The sequence below is a fragment of the Fundulus heteroclitus genome, chromosome 2 (genome assembly GCF_011125445.2).
Source record: "Fundulus heteroclitus isolate FHET01 chromosome 2, MU-UCD_Fhet_4.1, whole genome shotgun sequence".
Classification (NCBI taxonomy): Eukaryota; Metazoa; Chordata; class Actinopteri; order Cyprinodontiformes; family Fundulidae; genus Fundulus; species Fundulus heteroclitus.
This window is the reverse complement of record NC_046362.1, coordinates 27663526-27683293: the sequence shown is the minus strand read 5'-3', so window position 1 is coordinate 27683293 and position 19768 is coordinate 27663526. Positions and strand designations below refer to the sequence as shown.

The window sequence follows — 19768 nt, the reverse complement described above, 5'->3', positions numbered from 1 at the left end:
CTCTCTGATCAGGATAACGAGAGAGCCAACAGGTTCAAGTGTATCTATCACCTCTTCAGCTATCAACATTTCTGTCTTTGTAGAGGAAAATAACATTTCCAAGCACATACCCCCCCCCCCCCCTCCCGTGTTATATTCATCGTGTTCAATTTGTCATGCAGAGGAATGAAAATTGACTGTGAGCAGGCATCCAAGATTCCAAGAAAAGACTACGAGGATCCAATCACCATAGTGAGACTCGCAGAGATTTGCCTCCCCCAGACACATAGAATAAACACAGTTATAACTGACATTCCAGTCCAAGAAAGGAGAGTGACCCAGGTCAGATCACTGTTTGAACATTGCTGCCATTCCTCATAGGCTCCCTCTGCAGTCAGTGTCAGCGTTTGCATGCCTATAGTGTGGATTCTGCCCTGTCAGGTGCTGGCTTGTGTGTTCACATGTCGGTACTAGTGGATAAATTTCACATTTTGCCCTTCTTCCAACAACAGACGTGAAGGGATTACGTTGAGGTTTAATGGGATGGACCAAAAATAAAACAGAGCGTATTTATAATGTTCAAGAAATGTACGAGTATTGTGCAAAGATTTCTACAAATACTAATCTAAAAAGCGTGCTGTGCATTCGTATTCAGGTATGATGAGTCAATACTTTGCAGAATCACCTTCCTCTGCATCCACCACTGCCAGTTTTTTTTATTCTCTACCAGCTCTTTGCTGTCTTCATGAGACTGGGAGTTCTGCCCATGCGTTTTCTTTTAAATAGCTCCTGCTCGGTCAGATTGTAAGAGGAACATCTGTGAATAGCAACTTCAAAGTCTTGTCACATAATTCTCAATTGGATTTAGGCTCGGACTTTGATTTGGCCGTTCTCACCTGAAAATACCCTTCCTTTGTGTCTCTGGCTGTATTTTTTGGTTTGCTGCCCTCCTGAATCAGAATCAAAATCAGAAATACTTTAATAATCCCAGAGGAAAATTACTGGAAGGTGAACCTACACTGATGTCTCAAATCTTTTAAATCTTGATCAGCTTATCCTTTATTTAGCTTGATCTATCTTTCCATTAACTTTGACCAGCTGGAAAAGCATCATCCTGGTGCTGCCCACCACCATGTCTTACTGTTGTTGATGATGTGTTTGGGGTGTTGGGCATCTAAGACATGGCATTTTGGATGAACACCCACAAAATGTTTATATGAGGTTTCATCTGACAAGACAAAGGTCTTCTACAGATTTACCGTGATCTCTACATGACCTGTGGCTCACTAAAAAAATTGACTTTGTATGGCTTTCTTTTAACAATGGCTTTCTTCTCGCCAGCTTATCTGATTGATGCTTTCCTTGCTCAATCTATCAGTTAAGATAGACAGCCATGTCCAGCTAGGTTTGCACTAGTGCCGTATGTAATGATTCCTGTCTGATCCTGAATGAAGAGCTCTTGTTTTGCAGTCCCATGACGTCACTCCCTGCTCCCTGTGCTGCACCTGCTATCAAGGTCTGAGTGGTTACTCCTGCAGCGGCTCCAGTTACTGGGAGTTGCTGCACCTGGGAGGAACACTTTATATTCCTGGCTCTCCCAGTGTGTAAGTGCCAGATTCTTGAAAGCTATCGTGTGAGTAGATAATCTAACATTCTGTGTTTGGCTTCCTGATCATCGACCTGTCTCATTCCTGTTTTCTCCTGCCTGCCTTGCCCTTATTGGATTCTCCTGTTGGCTCTACCCCTGTCTGGATTCTCCTGCCTCTGTTTAACGACCCAAGCCTGGAACTCAACCCTGTCTCTGCCCCTGCTTGGAAACTTGTGCTTACTGGGGGCCTCTCGTTACTGATTCTCTCGCCAGGGTCCTGGATTCACCACTTTCCTACCCCTTCTGTAAACTCTACCTTGTGAACTGTTCCCCCATGCATGACCCCCTAACTCACCACGACCTCCCCACTTGCCTTTGCCCTGCCACACCACACAGTGATTCAGATCAGTCAGTCAGTGATCCAAATCATCCAGACGGAGCCGTTGAACTCAATCTTCAGAGCCAGTGCAACCTCTCTGTATCTGAGAAGGTTAGTGGCTTTCATTCAGTGCACAATTATTATCTGAGTTGTTCTCGGCCACTAACCCTGTTCTAATCCTCACAGTGATTCCAGTTTGAGCTCCAGTCAGTTCCTGTTCCAGCAACACTAGTTTATTAAACTTTTTAAAATCTTTCATTCTCTGCCAGCTGAATTTCCAGGTCTCCAGATTCTGATTCTGATTTTTGGTTGATTGACTAATCAATGCATACGGAGATTTCCAAAGATTTCAAATTGTTTTTTGACCCAGATCTGGTTTAAACACATCCACAACATTATCTTTGACCTCTCTGCTATGTTTCTTGCTCTTCATGATGCTATTTGTTTACTAATATTCTCTAACAAACTTCCCTGCATTGTGATGAGAAGAAATTGCAATCGGGTTAATTATATTTGGTAATTAAGTGACTTCAAAAGCAAAATGAGTGCCCTGGATTTTAATTAAGGTATCAAAGTAAAGAGGGCTGCGTACCAATCCGTAAGCTTTTCTTGTATGTGGAAAAAGTTTGAAAGCTATTTAACCCTTTCTTTTCATTTCACAATTAGGTGCCATTTTGTGTTTGATCACATAAAATCCTAACAAAATACAATAAAGTCTGTAGTTGTAAAGTGGCAAAATGTGAGTTAATGAATGAAAGCTCCTGCAATGAGAAGTCAAGGGAATCCAGGAGAAATATTTTGCCAAAGTTCATTTCCTTATATTTTGAATTTTAGAAACCACGGTGATTGTTTAAAGGGGGTTTCACTGAGAATGATCTGTTTTCTTAAGTTTTAAATTGAGCAGAAACTGAAAAGTCCAGTGACCCGACATATGACTGGAAAGATTCACCATCCGACGTCTGCCAAGTTTTAAGCCAATCAATCTTTGGCCGTCACTTTATTGCTCCCGTTACACTGGGATAACCTTGGGATTTTTCATCAATTCACCTAAAATTTGCTCTCAGATTGTTTTGTGACATATTGCAAATTGGAAAAGACAAAAAAAATTCAACTGTGGGACATTGTTGGAGCTCAGGAACCTTTCATGCTTGTATTTCTTAGGTCAAACTTAAATGGCCTAACAAGCAAACAAAAACGACATTATTATTTTCAGGAATTGAGCCGAACATTAAAAGCACTCATAGTCCGAAGAAACTTTAAAATATCTTCAAAAACCCGTAAGAACAGTTTATCAGCTTTAAAGGACTTGATGTTCAGTTGATTGGATGCAAAACAACAAAAAAATCTATTTTCCAAAGGACTGTACATGATTGTCTTAAATCCTGTAAACTGTACAAATAGACCAAAGGTTCAACAAACAAGTGAGGCAGTCACTCCGTGTGCTGCTATGTTGCCACGGCAGGGATGTAGGGTAAAGAAAATGTACTTTCCCCTTGTTTATCTCTCTCCTGCAAGAAAAGGAACTCAGTGACTCTTTGGTGAACCAGCAGCACCCCGGTCCTGTGTATGAATGTGCTTGTGTGCATGCAGCGAGGACACTACAGCCACAGTTTGGTTTGGAAATCATCAGGCCCAGGAAGGAAGCTCATCCGCTGGGGGAGCCACCTCTGGGAGTCAAGGATCTGGAGGTCACTTGAGACGTGGATGTTAAATTCAACACCCGGCCACTGAGAAAGACTGAGCGGAATCTTAAAGCAAAAAGGCAATGGGCAAGAATCTTGAAACCTTTGTTTCTTGAGATCATCAATCATATTCAGCAGGGGGGAAAACACAAGGTTGTCAGGGTACGCCTGCAGTATGATAAATCACTGCAACAGCTGCCATGACAGTTCATCTCTGACCAATTTAATCACATTAAAAACACTGGACACCAAGAGATGAACTTAAGTATGCTGCGACGCTTGCAGAGGCAAGGCTAGCATGCAAATGCTTTACAAATCTAAGGTTTATTGTAGTCCTTATTTTATTCTAGGTCGTTATCGTACAGACATTTAGGTTACAGAGGTTTGAGCTGATGGTAGAAACGGAGGAAAAAGTCATGGAAACCACTGAAGTCTCTTGAGGTTAATTCTTTAGCATTATTCAGAATACGGGCAAAATTGTCAAGATGTTTCGGTCTGAAACGACAAGCTGGATCAAGTTGTGTTACAACTTGTTACGGGGACTTGTTTGTTTTTATGCTGCCACCTAGTGTTAATTTCAGTTCAACTTGGATGGGGATCTGGTTTAGTTCAATAAGACACAACCAATCAAATGAAAGTGCTCTGGCTTTGCAATAAATTCTTTTTAACATTGATGGTTTTTCTGCATATTTGTTAACCCTTAAACCATAAATAATGGATAAATAAGACAAATACCTTTTCTGTAATGGATATGCACAATATTTGTTTTCTTTAAAGAAAATCATACAATAACCTTTCCCTTTATTGTTTTGCTATATGTTCTTAATGTATATGATCACAGAGTTTAAAACAAAAAATGCAAAAAGTGCAACCAGGAAAACTGTAGAACTGTAGTAATTGTGGTACTACTTAGCGGAGTGCAGTTCAAGAGCTTCAACATCCAGCTGACTCAAAATTGAGTGAGTTGTCACAAAATGTGTTAGACAGATTTTATTTTTATTATTGAACAAAAAGTCATTGATGCTACAAACATTGATCCACACATCTCTGCAGACTTTGCATCTTGTGCAACTTTGTTTCACTAAAAGAAGCACAGTGATCCACAGCTTTCTTCGAATCAAAAAGTGGATTATTGTGCATAACCAACTGAGAGGAGAGTGGTTCCTCTCAATGGCATGTGTGTATTACCTTAAAGGCCACGGGGGAGAAATAAAGTCACAGCTTATGCTAACTGACACAAATGCATAGGTTTTAAAAGAATCTAATCAAACATCTGTTTGAAAAGCTGTCAGAAAGAGTCATTGCTCATGGGAAAGGTTCCAAAAACCTTACCTTACATTAAATAACAATTTTTGCAATCTAAATGAATCCTTACATTTATCAAGGCAAGGCTACCTATAAATAGGGTTTTTTTTAAGACACAAAACAAATACATTTAACATGGAAATAATGCAGCCCAGTTCAAATGTCACCCCATGATTTTGTCAACAGAAAATCATTTTCCTGACTCACAGTGTAACGCAGTCAACCGGGTGAATGCGCTGGTGCTTCCTGTAGGAATGGTGCCCTGGGCGAGCCCCTCCTGTCCCCCATATACAGCCAAATGTTGCCCACACATAGTTGTAAGAAATAAAACATTTGCAAGACTATGAGAATGACTTCAACAAATGAAAAATCCTCTTTTTTTTCCCCCCATAGAAATTATCTAACAAATTCTGTTCAAGATTGAACAGATATTTTGTGCATTTTATGCTCGTCCCAAACTAAGGCGGTTTTAATAACAAAAACAAATAGAAAATGTTCTTCTTTTCTTTTTTCTTTTTTTTTTACAAATAGAAGAAAGGGCCTAATAAACCTCAAATTGTTATTTTAAAAACATTCATTCAGCACTAGATAAGCCAGTTCTGGTTTGATCATTAAATACTTGATATTTTAAATCAGAAAGAATCAAATTCTGTTCACATTACTTAAAAAGCAAAAAGACAAGAGCTATAAAAAAGTACTTTACATGACAAAATGGCACCCTGGGTGATGAGCCATATAGCCCATTTTAAAATGCAATGCTGGTTACACATCTTTGTTATTTGTGTGTTTTTTTTAGCTTTAATGTGTTTAAATCTGCTACATCTTGATGCAAAAAAAAGATCACCCTCATTTTTGCAAAGTTTTTGTAGGTACCTTTAACTCAGTGTTGGACATGCGCTGTGTGATGTGGCCTTTTCAAAATACTGTGCAAACATTACTCTGGTTCAGCAGTATCTGGATATGTTTATGCTGGAGCTGTGTCATAAAAAAAAAAAATCACAAGTAACCTTTTGAGATGGAGTAGAATAAAAGAAAAAAAAATTGTACCAGCAATATTTGAAAAGGTTTGCTAAACTCAGCTGTCAACAACATAAATGAAACACTTGAAAATGGCAAATACAGCTTGAGGTCCATGTTTCTTGTTGATAACTATTTGTCGAATATTTCTTTTTTTAAATTCAAAAATGCAGATAACTCATCTTCTCTTTGTCAAGAAGATGAGAAATTCCTTAAAGGGGACATAACATGCAAAATCCACAGTTTTAGCCCTTATAATGTAACTCACCCCAAAATCAATATTTTTTATTTTTTTATTTTTTGCAAATAAACTGGTCCTATGGGTGCTGCTTTAACGTTACTGTGCATTTTCTTTTTAATTTTTACACAATACAGAGTGTGAATTTGTGCGTGAAAGGGTGAATGACTGCACTTTAAAGCGCTTTGGGATAGTCGGACTCGCTATACAAGCAATTTACCGTTTTCATTTCATGTGAACTGCGACATTTGTCTCAAAACTGTCTTAGTGCTGCCCTCTTAGGATTGAACGGAGGGGTACTGCAGTTGAATTTTCCTATTGGTTCAAACGGTAAATGCTTTGGTCATCATAGCCCCACATTTAGGTATAAAAGCATCTCACTCAAACACACGGCTTAGTAGCAAGTCAGGAGTCAGAATTGTGAGCATTGCCAGAATTGATCATACCATTTCTCAGGTTAGCAGTTTATTACCAAAAGGTTAGCATACATTTGTTACCCTTCTGCTCACTCTCCATTCTTCGATGTCAAATAAGCTAGCTGCCAGTTTCCCTCTTCCTGACAACACCCCTGCGTTGCGCTCCTATGTCAGGCGTACTACACCCTACTACACGTAGAAGCAGAAAACATTAGCATATTACTTTCTTCCAAAAGTGACGGCAGTTTCTGTCCAGGAATTGTTAGCAATTTGTTGATCACAGTGACCTTTTTTGGCTGAATCACATAGATTTCTATATTTAAGAACCTCCGCCAGAAGGAGCGCTTGTTCGTCCGCCAACTTTTTTCCATGCGGGACTGTGCGGTGTGGAAACATTTGGCCACGCAGAGCGGCTTGGAAGCCAAAATGACGTAATATGGCAGCGCGGAAAATTTGTCTGGGGGCGGGATTGTGCTTTTATCGGGGTGAGTTACACTTTAAATACATGTTGCAGTTTCTCTAGGAACATAGGAAATTTCAGTGTAGAACGTCAAGGAACCGAGTAGAAATCTTTACATTCTTTCTGGGTCATATTTTTCAAGTTGTTCAGTTTTTTTCTGTTTTCTAATAAGTTTTTTGAACAACTGGGTCACAGTATTTGCTGTGGAACTGCTAAACAAGGTCATGGACTTCTGGCTTACCAATTTCATGGGTCTCCCCGTTTCTCTGAGCAATTTTGTGGTCTAAGCTGAAGGATGCTGAAGCTACAAGTGGATAAGTCAAAATGTTTTGCATACTACAAAAATGGCCAAATGGGGGGGAAGTGGAACACACTGCGACCTGGACGAGTTGTAAAGTGCCACCCTTTAGATTTAAAGAGACAGCTCCAAATCAAGTTGCACTCAGACGCACCTCAGAACATGCGTAAAAAGGGGGAGCGTGGGAGTGAATCAACGAGGAATTCAGATCAAAGCATTGCAGTTCCACTTTATATAGACTACAACTGAATGATTTAAACGTGAAAAGGAAAAAACTAAAAAAAAGCATGATATGTCCCCTTTAAATGGGTTAAACCAGTCCCAAACCTGGTCGTCAAGTACCCCTGTCCTGCATGCTGCCACACACCTGACTTAAATAAATTGATGATTAAGAGGCTACTGCAGTCCTTGATGGCATGCAATGGAGGTCATGCAACCATTTGAATCAGGTGAGCTGGAACATGTCTAAAACATACAGGATAGGGTTACTTAAGGACCAGGTTTGGGTGCCACTGATCTAATATGAAGAGAACCTCTGAAAACCCTAAAACACCTGAAAGCTGAAGGTGAGTGCAGTGATAAGCTACGACTGTACAGAAACACGATATTATTTGTTTCATGGACTTTAGAAAACCTTGAAAGCCACATGTGCAGCAGGCTTGTTGGACATTCATTAATCAAAAAGGTCGTCTTTGTTCTGAGTTAGTTTGTTTTGGGTCTGAGCTGTAGAGTCTACTCATAGTTTTAAAGTAGTGTTTCCTTCGCATCCAACATCGCACGCTGGAAGGTCAAGATCTCTGTGAAGGCACAACCTGCAGATAGAAGCACAGTGGGGATTTATTCAGCAAAGCATCACAGGCCATGTTGTATGCCCCTTTTCCCCTCAGTCGATCTGAAATTACACCCTCCATGTTGATTTTATTGGCCTCCTGAAGTATTGATCAGTTTATTAGCCTTACGTTTCCACTGGTCCAAAGTCAACTCCTTGTCCTCGTGCGAGCTGTCGTACGGCTGAGCCTCAGTCTCCTCTGTCGGTTCTCTAAATATAGAAAAGTAAGGCAGAGCAAGAGCCTCCACAGCAGTCACTCTTTCCTCAGGATCCAGCAAAAGCATGTGCTCCAGCACAGATGCAGCTAAGAAAACAAGGGAAAATACAGACATAGCTGAAAATAATTTTCTTTTTAAAAAGCGAAGCTTGACAAAATATAAAATGTTTACATGTACCTTGGGCACTAGCTGAGGGAAACAACGCCTTATAATCTTTCTTTTCCGTTTTTTGGAGACTCCTGAGGTAACCTTTAGCCTAAAAGTAAAGATTGAATCAGGTCAACGCACACATACACATAATAAAATGCCATATACAGTCCCAGTGAAAAGTTTCCATAATGTCATTATTATATTTGCTTTTTGGTCCAGTGGGAAAAACGCATTTTTAAGCATTCTTCTTCTTGTGTGTCATGATCATACAGCAAACATGAGCTTCAAATGCAAGACCTGACCTGGGTGCACAAGATGGAATTTTTTGGTGGATTTTCCTCTAAAAAGATGAACTCCATGGTATATATATATATATATATATATATATATATATATATATATATATATATATATATATATATATATATATATATATATATATATATATATATGCGCCCACGATATTTAAGCACGTTAAAGACTTGCACCTTGATCACACACTTTTTGGTAGCTCTCAACATACAATTCCGCTTTTTGGAAGAGTTCGTTTGAGTTGGTGTGTTTCCTGGGACAAAACCAACTTTTAATAAGCAAAGGTCATAAATTATAAACAGTGTTCACAAACTGTCCGAATTTAACCAGCTAGCCCAGGGGTGGGTAAACTTCTTTGATCAGGGGCCACATTGACTTAAAATTCAACAGATGGGCCAGGCCAACATCAGATGGATGGAGAGGGTTTTGTTTCACACAAGATCTCTACAATATATGTTAGTTCACACACATTTCTCTTCATTAGTCCACACAACAGGGAAATTCTCAAAGATTAAAATGCTACATTTACTTTTAGTGGGAATTGCTCGTCATCCATTTTTTCCAGTGCATTAAAGTCCAGTGTCAGCTTGGTTGTGGCAATTTTTACTACAGATTTCCGGTGTCCATCAGTCAGTTGGGATTTGTGGGGATCTGTTGATGTTCCTCACACGAAACGTCTGCGCACACACATAGATGGAGCCGAACAACGGCAACGTGCTCATTGTCATCTTTGTCATGTTATCCATGGACATTTGGCTTCATTTAATGAAACTCATCCAAAACTCATCCAATGTAAGAAAGTTGGGCTTCTCCTTTAAGATGGGTTCCGCTAAAAATCGACCAATTCAGACTGCAACTCCTGCAGTGCTGTTTTGCGATCTTGTGAGAAATGATATGACGCCAGCTGAAGTGACGGCTCAATGTGTTCACAATCCGTGTATAGAGGACAGGAATGTTTTCACATGAGGAGGGACTTCTTTCAGCATTATGAGTGTGGGGAAATGAACAAAAGATTTGCGTGACATTTCAGTCAACTTGGCTTTGAAGGCATTGTCATTTTTGTGTCCATTTCTTCTTTTCCTTGGAACCTTGTGTTCAGTTCATTCATGTGCACCAGTATATCCACAGCAAAGGCAAACATTAAACTGCCAATCCATGTCACTCAGCTCAGGACAATTGTCAGCTTTCTGGAAAAGCTCCAAAAAAATTATCCAATCTCCCCGTTTAAGCTCTGAAACTTGTTGACATCCTTTCCCCAAACCTGTCAGCGAGACTGGTAAAATAAGTCATGGTGATCCCCCTGTCCAAGATTCTTTTCAGCAGCCCAATGTTTTTTCCAGTCAGGTTTAGTCAGCTGTGATGACCTTGACGAGTGTACTCCAAAGTAGCTTAAGCCTTTCCATGATTCCTGACACCTTGTCAAATCAGTACTCTCCACTTGATATCTCATGCTCTGATCTAAGAGCATGAGATATCATATAAGTGTGAAGCAGCTCAGACTAATAAAGAAGGGTCAGGGTTAAAAACAAAATTATTTTTAAATGGATTAGAGCCCGTCGTAGACGTGAGAGAGTGGCCTGCCTAACTCCAGTCAAGAGTTACAATAATCCAGGCTTGAGGTGATAAAAGCATGGACTATTGTCTCTAGGCGTCTAGACAGGAGGGGTTTAAATTTTAACATCTGCCTCAGTGGAAAGAAAGAGGACTTAACCACAGCATTGATATGTGTGTCAAGCTTTAGGCTGGGGTCCATTTCTACACCTAAATTAGTGATGCTGAGCTGTTCCTGAGAAGCCAAAGAGGAAAAATCAAAGGAAGGGATATTACTAGAGCCAGTGGATTTAAAAAGCATAACCTCCCTCTTTTTTCCCATTAAAACAAAGGGAATCCATTACTCTCTATCCCCTGATGTCAACGAGACAATCAAGAAGAAGCCGAACAGAACCAACATATTTTAAAGGGAAATAGACTTGGCAGTCATCAGCATAGAAATGAAACGGTACGCAGCGCTTGCTTTCTAAAAATAGCACCAAGTGGAAACAAATAAAAAGCAAACAGAAGAGGACCGAGAACGGCATATACATGATCTAGCAGTCGTGTTTATGGGAAGTTGGAAATGTGGGTATAGTCCTCATTAACTCCATCCACGTAGTCCAATGCAGAGGGATGCCGCCAAGAATTATGGGTGGGATCTAAATCTAAATCATCCCTAAAGCCCACATTTATATATGTAAATTTGCTTTTTGGAGGCCCTTGGAATTGTCCTGCTGTGGAGCGGCTTTAACTTTGGTAAAGGTGTATAAGTGTATGAAAAAGGAGGATTACTTCCGAATTCGTAAGCTTCCCATAAACTCACCCTGAAAATTTGTAATTCATCAAAGTTACTTGTTGTAAAATCATTCAACATTCATGCTACTAGTGACTGTAAATAAACCTTTCCCCAGCACTCTTAGGGTTAAAAAAAACGAAAACATTTTAAGTCACAGGATAAACATGTATTGCTCAACACAGAGTCCAAACATACCATTATTTGCTAAAACTCTAACACCACATGTTTATAATGTCTCGATTTGAAAATCTGAACTCACTTCCTCGGAGTTTAGTTTTGATATAAATTCTGGATTGGGTGTTCCTGTGACCTTCATGATCTGATTCAGCTGATCAAGGTCTATGGAGGACATGTTAAGGTTCAAACCTGGAAAAAGCAAAGCGAGCACAAGATGATAAACTCTGAGGGTGCGATTGGTAAAAAAAAAGGATACGGTCACTGCCTTTGAAAAGGGGTTTTCCTTGCAGCATCTCAGCCATGATGCAGCCCACAGACCAGATGTCAACTGTGGAACAGACAAAACAGCACTGAGAAAGAGATAGCCAAATCAAATCGAAGGTCATTGATCTGAAACCTGAGAGGAATGCATTTGAAAGAATGTTTTGCTAGATGTTAAGGCAGCTCCACCTAGTGGATGAAAGTTGTATTGTAATTTGTTTTTCTGAGGCTCTTGTGAAGTTAAAGGTGTATTCTTTATTTCTAAATCCATTTATATCATAGCTACAGTAGTATGGTGATCTACTTCTAAATGCACCATTAACAATCACATACTCAAGATTTATAAAATAGTAATTATCAATCAATAAGTATGTTATTCCATTTTTTGTTTTCTATCAAGTTCTGACTTTTATTTGGTAAAACAAGCCAATATTTTGTCACAGCAGAATCTCTGAGCTAGTGGAGGTTTCATAAAAAATGTGCAAGTTCCTTACACTAATAAAATCAAATTCATGTCAAACAATTAAATATTAGCAAGATATTTTGCTGCCAGCATCAGGTCGCTTCTCTCCACATTTACCCGTCTTTGTGTAGTGCATCCAGTTGAGGATGACCTCTGGGGCTCTGTACCATCGAGTCACCACATACCCGGTCATCTCAGTATCTGCCTGTCGAGCCAAACCAAAGTCCAAGATCTGACAGGACATGAGCACAGACAAAAATATTTAGAGATTTACATGAACTGTGAACATCTGCATTTTCATAAACAGAAAGAGGGAGTCATAAAACACACATACAGATATGGCATCTTGGTAAAAATGTGTAAAAAGCCTTATAATTAGTTCATTTTTTATTGCAGTAGCATCATTTCACGATTAACTTTTTTGGAAATGCAACCTAGAATTATCTGACTGGAGGGAAAAAAACATGTAAAGTCATTATTGTTTTCAGTACAGTTACCGTTGCCACAATTATTGGTAGCCCTAACAACTCTTTAAAAATAAGAGTAAATTAAGCATTTTCTAACCTATACCTCATGAGTTATTAAGAGTTTCTTTGAAGTTTTAATGAATAACAGTAAGATGTTCTGGTTTCCTGGTCAGAAATATATGATGTGTTGCGGAGCCCTGTTTCTTTCACCTCCTCAGCATGCACACAAGTTCTGCCAAAACCTGCTAATGAACAAATCATTTTATATCAGGTCAATGGCAACAGGAAAGCTTATAAAACATGCAAGACTATCGGACCCTGATGAACGGAGAACATGCTCTTCAAGCGAGGCAAATGTGTGATCTTTGTAAGTCAGAAAATGACTAAAGAAAATACCTAAGTGAACTTGCCCATATCTACTGTAGGAGCAATAAGTGAAAGGTGTACCACAATCTAAGCTTCAACAAAGCTTAACGAGGACACAAATCTAAACATGTGGAGTGTGAGAAAAGTGTGGCTCGGTCTGATTAGACTAAGATTGAGTTTTCAAGGTAAGGCTGGTGAGAAACAAAGGGCGGAAACATGAAAAAGAACCCCACTGCTCACTGATGAGTATGGTGGAGAATCTGTGGCCCTGTTTCTCTTACAAAAGCAGCACAAACTCTTTAAAGACCAAGACATTAAAAATAAAAATCCACCAGTAAACTAAAAATAGGCCTTTCAGGAGGACAGTGATATATAACATGTGGTCAAATGGTAGGAATTGTTCACCAGATACAAAAATGGCCATGTCCGTCCACAGACCTACTGTAAACCTTATGTTGAGCTAAAGCAAAAAGAGCATAAAGTAGAACTGAGATGATCCAAAGAGATTACACAAAAGGGGATTGGCCAGAGATCTCTAAAAGAAAAATGTATTGACAACAGTGGAACCAACTATGACGCTACTAATGATTTTGGATCTTGGATCTTGCTCAGGAGTGATAGGATGGAATGAGAGATGTACAAGCAGACCGGGGATTTCGTCTGCTCCTGTCTATGGTGGTAAAGAAAGAGCCGAGGCAAAAGGCAAAGCTCTAGGTTTACCGGTCTGTCTACGTTCCGACCCTCACCTATGGTGACGAGGTACGGATCATGGCCCAAAGAACGAGATTCTGGATACTAGTGACCCAAATAAACTTCCTCCGGAGAATAGCTGGGCTCAGACTTAGAGATAGGGTGAGGTGCTCTGTTATCCGGGGGAAGCTGAAAGTAGAGCCGCTGCTTTTCTTCACTGAAAGGAGTCATTTAAGGTGGTTTGGGCCTCAGGATGTCCCCTTTGGGAGATTTCTGGGCACGTCCCACTGGGAGGAGACCCAGGGGAAGACCCAGAACTTGCTGGAGGGATGAGAAATCCTGTCTGGTCTCGGCGACCCCATCTCAGATAAGTGGAAGAGCAAGCATTGATGGGTGGATGGATTTGGTTAAAAACAATAATTTAAGTAAGTATTGTTTACTTATTCCAATCAAATGGCTGTAATCAAGATAAAGGTCAAATTGTTCATAATTATTTCAAATTTACTTATTTGGAATTTTCCCCCCACCATCAAATGGCTGTAATCAAGATAAAGGTTGAATTGTTCGTAATTAGTTCAGTGCAAGATTATTTTCCAACAACAAAAGTTGACTTTGCATTTCTGTTTACAGATCGTTACAGGGGTGGCAGCAAATCTGTATACTGGAAGTGATAGGGTGACAAGGATGTGAACAGCTGTACCTTGAGCTCGCATTCTTCGTTGACAACAAGATTTCCAGGTTTGAGATCCTGATAAAACACAAATATAAATCCACAAGTTAGCAACTCGGAGGAAAGAAGTAAATCTCTGCCTCATAAAGAGGCAAAACGCCTCACAGATGTCATAGATAATAAACTCACCCTGTGAACTATACCAGCAGAATGGATATACTGAAAGAAAGATGTAGAGAATGGGTTTAATTAGCTGAAACATGAAAAAAATAAAACCTGTGTGGACGCAATATCATACCTTTAGGCCTTTGAGTGTCTGATAAATCAAATACTGGATTTTTTCTTCTGATAGTCTGGTCTTCTTCATCAGCTTCCCCAGATCTGTTCCCATGAACGGCATCACCAGACAACTTGAAAGGCAAGAAGGGATTTTAATTATGTCGATTTTTACAGCACGCTTTAGTGCAAAAGCAGAGGAGTGTTACATTTCCCGCGGCGGTGTCGGGATGAGAGAAAAATAAACGCATGCTTACAAATCTTTGAATCTGTCCAGAGAAAGGTCTGCAGTGAACACATCCAGAAGACCAATCACCTGCAGGAGAGGAAACATATTACATACGGGATTCTTTCATTTTTCTCATCACATATCTCTAAATAAAGATCATACACTGCAACGATCAGGGCCAGTCCAAGTTTGTAGAAGTTCCTGAGGAGAATTATAGATTTGGGACGCATATCCTGCTAACTTAATTAGAGGTGAGTCACTGACTTTAATTTTGAATTTGGCAGGAATTAACTGGCTGTAGCGGCACATTACAATAAATTAGAATATCAATAAAAAAGTGAATGTATATCCATAATTCGGTACAAAAAGTGAAACTAAAACATAACAATATTTTAAGTATTCATTGCTGGTAAAAATTTATGTTTCTGACTTACAGCTAATGAAAACCCAAAGTGCAGTTTTGTCAAAAAACAATTAAATAAGACTTATATAAAATGGGTTTTAGAAAGAGAACTGTTATGTTACAGTCTGAATAACAATAGGGAAGATAGCTTCCCAGCTGATAGTCACTAACACCCTGCATAGGGAGGGTAGGCCAAAAGAAGCGATTCCCAAAAGAGCCGGCTGTTCAGGAGGAACCGTATCCAAGCTTGTCGATGGAAAGTTGGGTGGAAGGAAGAAAGAATTTCAGAAAAGGGTGGATTCAAAACAGGGATAACAGGATTGTGACACCATGGCTATTCAGGAGTTCGGGTGAGATATAACCAGAACCCGAGTTGGTGCTTTAAGAACCACCAAACACAGATGTAACCTGGACACAGGCTACAGTTCTCTGATTCCCTGCTCAACACAAGGAATCAAAGGTGGAGATGTTAATAACATCATCGTGAGTGGGGCTGTTTGGGTACCAGAGGAGTGGTGCATTGCACTAGGTGGATGGAGTTAATGAAGGGGTACCTCCAAATTCCCAACTTCACATAAACACAACAGCTATTTGGATAAAACAGTGAGGCGTCATAAAAATGATCTCAAACAGACATCCCAACTGATGTGGACAAGTCTTTCCAAAGCACCAACTTCAGCATGATTTATAATTTTGGAATTATGCTTAAAAGCTGGTTTTGTTTGAAGAAACAAAACAACTTAAATTAACTCTTCCAAAAAACTTTTTGAAACATCCAAGCCAGAAGTCTGTTGATGGCTACCAAAAAAGTGTGGTCAAGGTGCAACACTTTGAATAAATTTAAATAAATATTATAGCTGTGTTTGTTCACGTTTGTGCCCATATGCTAAATAATCATTCCACACAGGACGAATGCTTAAAAGTGCACTACCACGTCAGAAATCAAGTATATTAATTGCATTTCTGAAACTTTTCACTGGTACTTTATGACATAAGCCACTGTGTGTGCGCTAAGTTGATTAAAATTTTAACTTTAGCCTAAAAGTTACCTCAGAAGTCTCCAAAATTTGGAAAATTAAGATCTTAGGACAAACTTGGCTTATTTCCACTGATTCAGGCAACAAGTCCCACATTAACCTGCCTGTCTCTGACAAACCACTTGAAAAGTATACCAAGTTTAAAATCTTAAAATATGAAATATGCTCTTCATCAATTTTAACCTGTTTTTAAACAGACCTTTTAGCAGACAATGTGTTGTTGATTTTAGGTTTTCTCTTTGAATCTTACATTTTCATTTTAAAAACAAAGATTAGCATCCTAATAAGTAGCATCTTTTTTTTTTTTTAATCAGAGGTGTGGGATGCTTTGGCCTAATCCCTTCTCCTCTGATGCCACTAAATAAAATCCAGTGCAGCCAATTGCCACTTGTCTGGAGGGAGAGTGTGGAGGCACAGAATCCAGGTAGTCATGATCTGAAGCGCAGTGTCCTCTGGTGGCGTTGGCCCACTTTGTTCCAGCGTACACAGCCGTCTACCACAAAACTTTAGAGCACTTCAGGCTTCCTTCTGCTGACCAGTTTTATGATGATGCCGTTTTTAATTTACCAGACCGCTTGCTGCAAGTACCGAAACTTACTTCAATGGCCACGGTATTATTATTGTGCGTCATTGGCACAAAAACTCGTCTGACCTAAACTCAATGCTATGGGGTTTCGTTAACAGGAAGGTGAGAGACACCAGATCAAACAATGCAGACAACCTAAAAGTAGCCATTAAAGCTTTCTGTGCTTCCTTAACAACTCAGCAGCACCACAGGCCAATCGCTTCCAATCTGACTCTGCATTGATGCAGTAATTCTGCCACAGGCCACCTCTCGTCAAGCTCCGGGAAACTCTTGCAATGATTTCAGCATTTCCTCTGGGCTGTGGTCATCCTCAAGTTTTTCCTTCCACTAAACTTTCCATCAATATCCTTGGATAAAGTCCCCTGAACAGATCGCTTAGTAATGACTTCATTTTTACTGCATGCCCTCCTTGTGGAGGATGTCAGTGACTGCGGCTCAAGTTTAAGTTAATACTTCTATTTTTACTCATCTTTTCTTATATTATTGTTTTCTGAGAGGGGTTTTTCATCCGCTGTAACCAACATTTACCACATATCCTGAACAACTGAAACAAACCAGTTGCATCTGGTTGATTTGAAACTGCTCTGATAGGAAGGGGGGGGGGGGAAAGAGCTGCCCACTGGCCGTGCTGTTCCTCACATTTTCGTGTTTCATGTGTGTGAGAAGCTTCAGCTCTCTGAAGGCCCGCTTTGCGAAGATCTCCGTCTGGAAAGGTCTGTAGAGCTTCTTGATGGCCACTTTGGTTCCTGTTCTGACGTCCAGCGCTGAGCTGCGGGGATAAAAAAAAAAAAACAAAAAAAAAAACAACTTCGATCACCACCTGCAGCATTGCAAGCATGAGGAAATAAGAGTTTACAGGAACTTCTGTGATACAGGAACCATGCACGGTTTTTTATTGTGCAACACGAGGGTCGCGTACGCACCCTGACGGTGGCGAACCTGCGCACTCCTCTGTCTGTTTTTTTTTAAACTCACACTCCACGTTTTTCAAACCCGTTCAAGTGTTACTGAGTCGCAGCCCGTTCGGTGAGTCGGGCAGAGCGGTTCGGTGCCGCCCACGCAGTTGTAATCGCTGATAAAGGGGGGGCCTCCCGCTGCGAGACGCACCGGGCGAGCCTGACAGGAGGCTTTTCATTGTCTGCAGCAGGGAACTTCACTGATCACAGCAAAGCGTTTCTCTCCCCCCCCCCCCGCCTACCCCCCGCTTTCAGGCAGATTGTCCCGCTGATTGCCGGGACTTGTCAGAATGGCTGTCCACAAAGCGCCGCGGAGGTGTCGGCGAGCGGCTTCTTCATCAACGTATGAGGAAGTGAAACAGCGTGTGTTCAGCCGAGCGTGGACACTTTTCTTTTGTTTGGCTGTAACGCTGCGTGTCTGTTCGGATGGCACCATCTGTTCACTGACGCTCTTTGTTAGATTGCCACGCATCTCCTCTCTCTCCCTCCTCCTCCGCCTCCTGTCCGAACAGTGCATCCGTGTTCTATTAACAGATCTTCTACTTCACTTACCACACAGTTCCGTACGCTCCGGTCCCCACCTGGACCAGGTCGCGGTACCGGTCCGGCACTTCCCAGATGCTTTTGTTTATTTCCAGCCGGTGAAAGCCGGGTCTGACCCGCTTTGCCATGATGGTTGGTAAATATCAGCTCAGACGTGCGCTCTAAAAAAAAAAAACCTTCTCTGTGATTCTTGTGTCTCTTCCGTCGCCGGATCCCACCTATGCGCTCATTGCGCAGCGCAGTTCAAGGCGCACCCAGCGAGGTCGCTAAAAAGCCACTCCCGACTTCTACCGAAGGTCAATAATTAAAGGTGACAAACAGTTCGGGAAATTCGACGATCGGCAGGTGTTTGAAACCCGCTGATGCGTAGGCTACGCCTTAGTTGGAGCTGCGCTAGAAAGTAAGAACCTGATTTTAGGCAGGATTCCTGGGTGCCAGAGTACAGTCAGTAAATATTTAAAGACGTGCTGGGACAGGAACGCAATAAACGCCCTGAGGCAACGAAGAGGCGGCGCAGAAATCAATTGCTGACACGCAACCAGGGATCAAACAAGCGAATTCACGCTTTTTCACATCTTGAAGCCACAAACTTCAAAAGTGCTTTGTGGTATTTTTTCCGGCACAACGTGTTAAATAAGTAGTAATATTTCCCCTCACAAATCAAATCTGAAAGGTGTGGCGTGCGTTTGCGTTCAGACGCTGAGTAAATTGTGTAACTTACCTTGCCTTTCTATTACAGAGGTAAATCTTTTGTAAGTAGCTCAAGCTCAGTCAGACTGCTTGGGTAGTTTATGCAAACAGTAATTTCCAAGTCTTTAGTGGTACAAATCAAAGCCTTTAGGTCTGGACACGGACTGGTCCATTCTAACACGAACATGCTGCTCGCACTGATCCCCTTCTTCTGGCTGTGCTTTTAGGATCATTGTCCTGCTTGAAGGTGACTGAGACTTGTCTTTAGCTCTATTATAGGGATAATATTGGTAATCCAACTAATAACTAGGCTATCAACTGATTCTGCAACCTGAGCTCTGGTTCTCTGTAGCTCCCCCAAAGCTCCAATGGGCTTCTTGGCTGCTTCTCCTTGCTTGGCATGTCATGCTTAGCTGGATGTACCCCATTAAAGTTCAAATTCAAAACAGACTAATGTCCATAATTACACAAATAAAGAACACAAAATATGAAACCAGTCTAAAAATAGGATAATATAGATGTAAAAAAAGAATACAATTGAAAAATTGCTGTCGTGTTTTTCGTGTAATTCATAGAAAACCTCCACCAGTACATCCTTAATCTGGATGAACAGTGGGAGCAGCTCTCAGTAGGATCTATGAGTACTACAATAATACTTTTTGCAGCACCATCCAGTGTTCTATAAAGTAAAAAAAAAAACGTTATAAGTGCTTTAAATATCCAGATGCCTGCAGTTAGAACCATTTGACCGACA

The 19768-nt window shown here is 40.6% G+C and overlaps 1 protein-coding gene across 1 annotated transcript; it reads right to left on the bottom strand.

Annotated features, from left to right (window-relative positions):
* Positions 1-4603: 4603 nt before the first annotated feature.
* mapk12a (mitogen-activated protein kinase 12a) lies at positions 4604-18665 on the bottom strand. Its single transcript, XM_012860300.3, has 12 exons — positions 18334-18665; positions 17465-17594; positions 14828-14886; positions 14593-14704; positions 14484-14513; positions 14325-14372; positions 12219-12333; positions 11634-11705; positions 11460-11539; positions 8587-8665; positions 8322-8495; positions 4604-8174 (listed from the first exon to the last, which is right to left on the bottom strand). The coding sequence occupies exons 1-12, from the start codon at positions 18450-18452 to the stop codon at positions 8107-8109; spliced, it is 1086 nt and encodes a 361-aa protein (XP_012715754.1). The 5' UTR covers positions 18453-18665; the 3' UTR covers positions 4604-8106.
* Between the last annotated feature and the right edge of the window lie 1103 nt (positions 18666-19768).